Source organism: Micromesistius poutassou, assembly GCF_964030765.1.
Source record: "Micromesistius poutassou genome assembly, chromosome: 16".
Taxonomy (NCBI): domain Eukaryota; kingdom Metazoa; phylum Chordata; class Actinopteri; order Gadiformes; family Gadidae; genus Micromesistius; species Micromesistius poutassou.
Genome location: NC_140286.1, coordinates 5067167 through 5075232, shown reverse-complemented (window position 1 = coordinate 5075232; position 8066 = coordinate 5067167). Strand labels below are relative to the sequence as shown.

Below are 8066 nucleotides of genomic sequence, written 5' to 3'. Positions count from 1 at the left end.
AAACTAACCCATTGGAATTTCCAGGCTTTTCAGAATATTTCAGCAAAAAAATAAAAAATACAATAAAATGAGCGTCATTTTTCACACATCACCTATTCCCTCTCGCGCTTTGCATCGACATGGTGCGAGATTAGAGCGAGAGAGAGAGAGAGAGAGAGAGAGAGAGAGAGAGAGAGCGAGAGAGAGAGAGAGAGAGAAGGGGCCCCGATCCCACCCCGTGCACGTGAACCATACTAGGAGGGGTTGGAGGGAAGGCAGACTGATGTGCACATACAGAGAGAGAGGGGGAGAGCGACAAAGAGACAGATAGATGAGGGAGAGAGAGAGAGAGAGAGAGAGAGAGAGAGAGAGAGAGAGAGAGAGAGAGAGAGAGAGAGAGAGAGAGAGAACTACTCAGAGACTGCTCATGTCCCTGCTCATGCTGCAGCTCCGCAGAGTGACAGATGGGTGGAGGTCGTGCTGGGAATAAACAAGTTGGAAGCGGTCACTTTTTTTTTGGTGTGGGAAAGAATCATTTGGGGTTCTTGTTTTTGCGAACTTCACAGGAGTTTGGGAGTTCGACTGTCTACCGGGAGAACGTAAGAGTATGAGCTGTTAAGGCTGGGTTTGTGGAATCAACTGTGTGAATTATTGCATTGTCGATTTAATGATCGGCACTCTTAGGGAAAGATTGTAGAACGTTCATTGTGCAACTTTTTGCATTGCCTCATTATACAGCAGTCTCAGTTCCCTTCATTTAAAAATTCAAAAGTCGAAGGAGCACGAGAGGTTGGCTGTTTTTTTGATATAGTGGAAAATCAATTCTTAATAGTACCATGAAGACCGCAGCAGGTCTCCTCTGCTGGTTCTTCATAATCCTCTCGTTGGGACATGATCTCCTGGTCACGGGACAAGCCAACAACGACCAAAACGGACAAGTGTATCCCCCGTCCCGGGACGCTCGGCCCGAGCTCCCCACCGCCACCCAGAAGGCCGGACTGATCGAGCGAGACGTGGTTCCCATCCGACGGAACATCACCATGCCCCGGCGGCGGATGCCGCCCATGTGCACGGGCCCAACGGAGATCCGAGACACCTTCAAATACATTAACACAGTGGTCTCGTGCTTGGTGTTCTTCGTCGGCATAATCGGCAATTCCACCCTGTTGCGCATCATCTATAAGAATAAGTGCATGCGCAACGGGCCTAACATTCTTATTGGGAGCCTCGCGCTGGGGGACCTTCTGCACATCATCATCGGAATTCCAATCAACGTCTACAAGGTAAGGGCTCGGGTGTTGTTCCTAAAGTGAGTTCATGGGGTTTTTGTAGCTGCCAGTGAGATACCCCCTCCCCTCTTCTAATTTCACGGCTATTCTGTTAGCACTTAAGTGGACAGTGGGGGCCCCTTTCCTTTCGGCTTCCTCCCGATCCCATCCCTGATTATAATTCTCGTATGGAGCGGTGTGTAGCACTAGATAGTCATAATCTAGAAAAAGTACATATACTTTGGTTGAAAGTGACTCTTGTAAAAGTTGGGTGTACTGTATAGAATGAAGTTAAATCTAGCGGAACCGACATGGCAGAAATTGAATATAATGTTCACAAGTATGTTTTAATGAGTGTCAAATAACTAAATTCCATACAAATATCGTTGCCTTAGAATGATTCATTTTTATCTACATAGGGAGCATGTCCTCTTCCACAGAGCCCGCTATGTTGCACCATGTTTCTATAGTAGCTCAGAAAAGATCAACTGCTCTAGAGAGGACTTGTTTTCAATTAACAAGCTGACATTAACAATTAACAAGCTAAGATGACATTTGGGTTTACAGACTATGCAACCATTATTCAGTTGGTTGCAATCTGCAGTCCCACCGCCAGATGCCACTAAATCCTTTACACTACACCTTTAAAATCATCCGTAAGAAAATCACTTCAGTAAAAGTCATAAAGTAGTTCTAATTATATGCACTTATGTTTCATCATCCACAGTCATTTGCAGGCAATAGAGTGCAGAAGGCTGTAAGGCGAATCCATAAACTTGATAATTACTTTCAGATTGTTCTTGGTAGCGAGTGACGATGTGACCACTCGAAATGCATTGGATTAAAGGTAAAATATAAATGTACGCAGTGAAGTAAAACTGAAAGTAATATATATATACAATAACTCAAGTAAAGTACTGATACTCCAAAAAACAGTTCTTTGTTACTTGACACCACTGCTCATATGTATATTTTGTCATGGGGCCAAGCAGCATTTTCTAATAATTTGTCTGCATACCAGAGCAGAGAAGGACACAGTGGCGTAGCCAGAAATGTCCATATGGGTGGGCACAGAAAAAAACGGGCCGGCAAAGCCAATTTGATTAAACATAAGATAGGCCTAAATTAGATGCAGCATACAAACATTAATCAAAGTTAGATTGATGACATAAAGGTGGAATTTATTAAAGGCATTTTATTTATGTATTGAACACTTCGATGCTTGCGGTCACAGCTGACAATTTGCCGTTAGGCCAAACATTTTAAACATGCGCAAAACTGCATGAACGAAGCTTCGGTGTGTTATCACATCAAATTGAAACAGATTGGCCATATAAGACGGGCCTACTGCAAAGATACTAACTTATCACACACACGCAGAGAGAGAGAGAGAGAGAGGGAGAGAGAGCGAGAGAGGGAGAGGGAGTCCTCCTCGACCGACCGACAGACAGGCCTAATGTCTGATGGCTATATTTCTTTATTTCTTATATTTGTTCAGTGGGAGGGCTCTCACAGCAACGTTCAGGAGGGGGGGGGGGGGGGGAGCTGCCGGCTGTTCGTGATTTGATTGAGCTCTCAGCGGAGCGTTGACTTGCAAGCCTTTTTTAGATGGTGAACGTAAACGAAGGAAAGCCCTCTGATTGGACGGGCAAGACTGACAATTAGGCGGGCCTAGGCCCGTCCAGGCCCGCCCGTGGCTACGCCTCTGGAAGGACATATGAATATCAGGCCCCACATGATCCCAATAGGCCACACGCATTCCAACAGCCAATCAAAAACAGGCATGGACGCCTCGCAGAGGTTCGCTCAAAGTTTCGGTAAATTTCGAGGAGAGGTCAACTGGTTTCCGGGAACGCTTATGCTGAGAACTTTTGAAACGGAGAAGAAGGAGAGAAAAAACGGAAAATAAAACAGAAAAACATTCAGTACTGGCCGTGACTGAGGAGGAGCAAGGTGCATCCAATGCCAATTTGCGGTGCTCCGTACTAATCTCCTGACTGATGGGGGTGCTGCGTTTCCCCTCCAGCTGCTAGCAGAGGACTGGCCCTTCGGAGTGGGTCTGTGCAAGCTGGTGCCTTTCGTCCAGAAAGCGTCCGTTGGGATCACAGTGCTCAGTCTCTGTGCTCTGAGTATTGACAGGTAAACACACACACACACACACGCACACGCACACGCTTGCTCGCTCGCACACGTACACGCATGCACACACACACACACACACACACACACGTCTATGTACGGATACACCCACACGCGCACAGGCACACACACACTTTGCAATTGAAGTCAGCTTTTCTAGGCCTTTTTACATCCAACGGTAGAACGCACACACACAGAGGGGGAATCAAACCCAGAACCCTGGCCGTGTTAACACCTTTCTCCACCAGCTGAGACACACAGGAACCCAATCCAAATCCAAAACAACAAGCGTGGTGTTACCCGCCTAGAACAAATCAAACTCCAGTTCCCAAGATGCACCGCGGTACCGGGTGCTTACAATTACCCCTCCCCCCCCCACACACACACACCAGGTACCGCGCGGTGGCGTCGTGGAGCCGCATCAAGGGCATCGGCGTGCCAAAGTGGATGGCCATCGAGATCGCCCTGATCTGGATCCTGTCCATCGCCCTGGCCGTGCCCGAGGCCATCGCCTTCGACATGATCACCATGGACTACAAGGGCGAGCACCTCCGCATCTGCCTGCTGCACCCCATGCAGCACTCCCACTTCATGAGGGTGAGTGGGGGGCGGGCCGTGCGGGAGTCTGACTGCAGGTCTGTGCACCATGTGTCCGAAACGGACGTTCATACGTACGTATGCGGGTACGTAGACACGTGAGTACGTGTTCACACATACATGCAGACATACGCGCACGTATACGCGCACACGTGTGCGCGCGCGCACGCACATGCACATATACACGCACCATAACACTCACACACACACATAATCACACACGCACACACACACACACACACACACACGCACGCACACAAACCCAAACACAGATGTATTCACACACACACACACTCATACATATATTTTAACTAACTGTATATTCTTGGCCAAGAATCAATCAATCGGTAAGGGAGTAATTGTTAACGTTGTGTCCGGCCTCCTCTATCCTGTAAAAGTGTTGATGAGTCAGTGACATTAGTGACTAAATTCCCTCACATTCACTGAATACACTCAAGTACATTGAGTGAAATGAGTGACAGCTTGGAATAATGTCAAGGATATTCAATGCGAGTCTGCAAGGGACTCTAAACCATTCCATAATGCTCAAGGTCAGTCAGTCAGACTCGTGACATCACTTATACTCGTGCGGTTTATTTTCACAGCTTCAATCCTTCACTGGTTATAAATCTGTTCTTGATAAGCTATGATATCATAAGTAGCAGTGGGTTTTCTCTCTCTCTCTCTCTCTCTCTCTCTCTCTCTCTCTCTCTCTCTCTCTCTCTCTCTCTCTCTCTCTCTCTCTCTCTCCTCTCCAGTTCTACAAGTCGGCTAAGGACTGGTGGTTGTTCGGGGCCTACTTCTGTCTGCCGCTGGTCTGCACGGCCATCTTCTACACCCTGATGACCTGTGAGATGCTGAGGAAGAAGAACGGAGTGCAGATCGCCCTCAGCGACCACCTCAAACAGGTGGGAGGAGGGAGGGAGAGGGGAGGGAGGGAGGGAGGGAGGGATCAGTGATGGATGGAGGGATGGGTGCAACATAACATGGATTTATAGATGAATGGATGGATGGGGATGACCTATTGGATGAACGGAGGGGTGTATGAATGGACAGATGAATGATTGGATGAATGGAGAGATGATTGGATGATCTATGTGGATGATCGATTGTCAGACGGAGGGATTTTTTGCTCCGTACAGTGGGAGAGGATTGGGAATATCTCAGAGTTAATCAAAAACATGACGCGTGTGTGTGTGCGTGTGTGTGTGTCTAGCGGAGGGAGGTGGCTAAGACGGTGTTCTGCCTGGTGCTGGTGTTCGCTCTGTGCTGGCTGCCCCTCCACCTGAGTCGCATCCTGAAGCTCACCATCTACGACGAGAAGGACCCCAACCGCTGCGAGCTGCTCAGGTGAGCAGACACTAAGCAGTGGACCGCAGTGAGCAGTGAGCACAGGGAGAACCAGAGTGGAGTACAATGGACAATAATGGAATCGAATGGACAACAATAGGATACAAAACAAAATAATCCAATAGCATAGCATGGACTTCAATCAAATAGAGTAAAAAATAGTGGACTAGGATATAGTACGATAGAATAGAGAGGACTACAATATAATAGAACAGAATCGAATGAAAATAGTAAAGAAAAGACAGAATAGAATCAAAATCTTTGTCGCATTGTGCTAAATGGAAATATTATACGATTGCCGCAAATAAACGAAGTGGCCAAAGTCTTCAAATTTCACACAGACCGCAACCAAACAATGTGGGCCCGACACACGCCAAAACCCAACCGCCCTGACGGAATAACTTAACACGAACGGAACCATGTGCCCGATTCAAAACCGCGCCAGAGCAGAGCAGACAACTCAATTACGGCATGGAGAGCCAGCGAGTGTTTAGTAGTGTACACACAGAAACCTGTCACCAGAGGCCCCAGATAGGACCCCATGCTGGGGCTGTGCGGTAGCCCCCCAAATTCCTTTCACAAGTTGGGTCTTTTTGATTAAAAACCTGGCCTGACCTGCCGACATGCCTGCACCACACACAACATGTGTGCGACGTTAGTGCGATAACCTCCCAGCTATACGTTTTTGTGCCCTCGCCTCATTCGCCACGCGGCGCTTTGTGGTAGCGTATGGCGAGCGCCACTCCTTTGCGCCTCAATTCACCGTGTAACGGATTAGGATTTGAAGCGCTCTCTCTTTCTCTCTCTCTCTCTCTCTCTCTCTCTCTCTCTCTCTCTCTCTCTCTCTCTCTCTCTCTCTCTCTCTCTCTCTCTCTCTCTCTCTCTCTCTCTCTCTCTCTCTCCTATCTCTCTCCCCTCGCTCTATAGTTTTTTCCTGGTCCTGGACTACATCGGCATCAACATGGCGTCCATCAACTCCTGCATCAACCCCATCGCCCTCTACATAGTCAGCAAGCGCTTCAAGAACTGCTTCCGGGTAAGAAAGGGCTCAACATAATGAATGTCATATATGACGGGTTTATAGTTTAAAGCATATCCAAATTAAAATGACAATTATTGTATGGATTAAAATTGTGTTTTTTTTTCTTTTTAATGTGCCTCCACCTCTGTCTGACTTTAAACACTGTCCTCTCCCCCCCTCTCTCTCTCCTCCTATCCTCTCATCCTCCCCATTTCCCCTCTCCTTCTCCACCACCCCACCTCCTCCCTCCCCCCTCCCCATCTCTCCTCCTCCTCTCCTCCCTCTCCTTTCTGCTCCTTTTTCTCCTCCTCCCTCCCCCATCCCTCCTCCTCCTCCACCACATCTTCTCCTCCCCTCCTCTCTTCCCCTCCTCTCCTCCTCCCTCTCTCTTTCCTCCTCCTCTAACCAATCTCCTCCTCCCCTCCTCTCTTCTCCTCTCCTCCTTCTCCCTCTTCTTCCCTCTCTCACTCCTCCTCCTCTCCTTCCTCTCCCCCTCCTCCTCCTCCTCCCCCTCCCCCTCCTCCTCCCCCTCCTCCCCCTCCTCCTCCTCCTCCCCATCCTCCTCCTCCTCCTCCTCCTTCTCCCTCTTCTTCCCTCTCTCACTCCTCCTCCTCTCCTTCCTCTCCCCCTCCTCCTCCTCCTCCTCCCCCTCCTCCCCCTCCCCCCCTCCTCCTCCTCCTCCTCCTCCCCCTCCTCCTCCCCCTCCTCTTCCCCCCCTCCTCCTCCTCCCCCCCCCCTCCCCCTCCTCCAGTCCTGTCTGTGTTGCTGGTGTCTGCCAGTGGAGACTCTGCTGGATGAGAAGCCGTCCTTCATGAAGCTCAAGGTCACGGAGCGGCCGTCTGAGCAGAGCAACACGCGGGTCTCCAACAAGTCCACCACGGCGTGAGCCCCCGTCCCCCCGCTTCACACACACACACACACACACACACACAAAAGAGAACACACAGACACAGACACACACACACACACACACACACACACACACACACACACAAAAGAGAACACGCACACACACACACACACACACATAAACACACAAGAACACACACACACACACACACACACACACACACACACACACACACACACACACAGGAAAACGGACACACACACACACAAAAACACTCACACACACAATCACAAACACAAACATGCACATACACACGAGCACACACACAGACATACACACACACACACACACACACATGATGTCGCACACTTCCCCTTTCCCATTTGGCTCCAAAGGAAAAAGTGTGCATATGCGCAGATGACCCCCCCCACCCCCTCCCAAACCCAAAGGACCCCCTCCACTCCCCCTCCGCTCCTTCAGCCAACCCCACCTCAAACCACCACCACCCCCACCACCACCACCACCACCACCACCACCACCACCACCACCACCCCCACCACCACCATCACCATCACCACCACCACCACCACCACCACCACCACCACCACCACCACCACCACCTCACCGTTCCTGTCTGGGACGCCATTTAATGCAGAGGTCGAACTGAAGTGTAGACGCTGTGGATGATTGCTTGCTTCCCACGGCCAGACCCTCTGTGAGACAGTATTACTTTATAAATAGAACGGTGCGGCGAAGCATCTGCGTCATTCTCTGGGGTATGTTTACCGTACCTAAGTGGCTTTTTTTTTCGAACCTATGTACATTGTGCACAATAGTATCCTGTATATTTTTTAGGCGGCCT

At 49.5% G+C, this 8066-nt stretch overlaps 1 protein-coding gene across 1 annotated transcript; it reads left to right on the top strand.

Annotated features, from left to right (window-relative positions):
• Nucleotides 1-385: 385 nt before the first annotated feature.
• On the top strand, nt 386-7240 carry LOC311360524 (endothelin receptor type B-like; the record flags this gene model as incomplete). Its single annotated transcript, XM_084480604.1, has 7 exons — nt 386-1262; nt 3274-3386; nt 3779-3983; nt 4742-4891; nt 5200-5333; nt 6261-6369; nt 7106-7240. The coding sequence occupies exons 1-7, from the start codon at nt 816-818 to the stop codon at nt 7238-7240; spliced, it is 1293 nt and encodes a 430-aa protein (XP_084336730.1). The 5' UTR covers nt 386-815.
• Between the last annotated feature and the right edge of the window lie 826 nt (nt 7241-8066).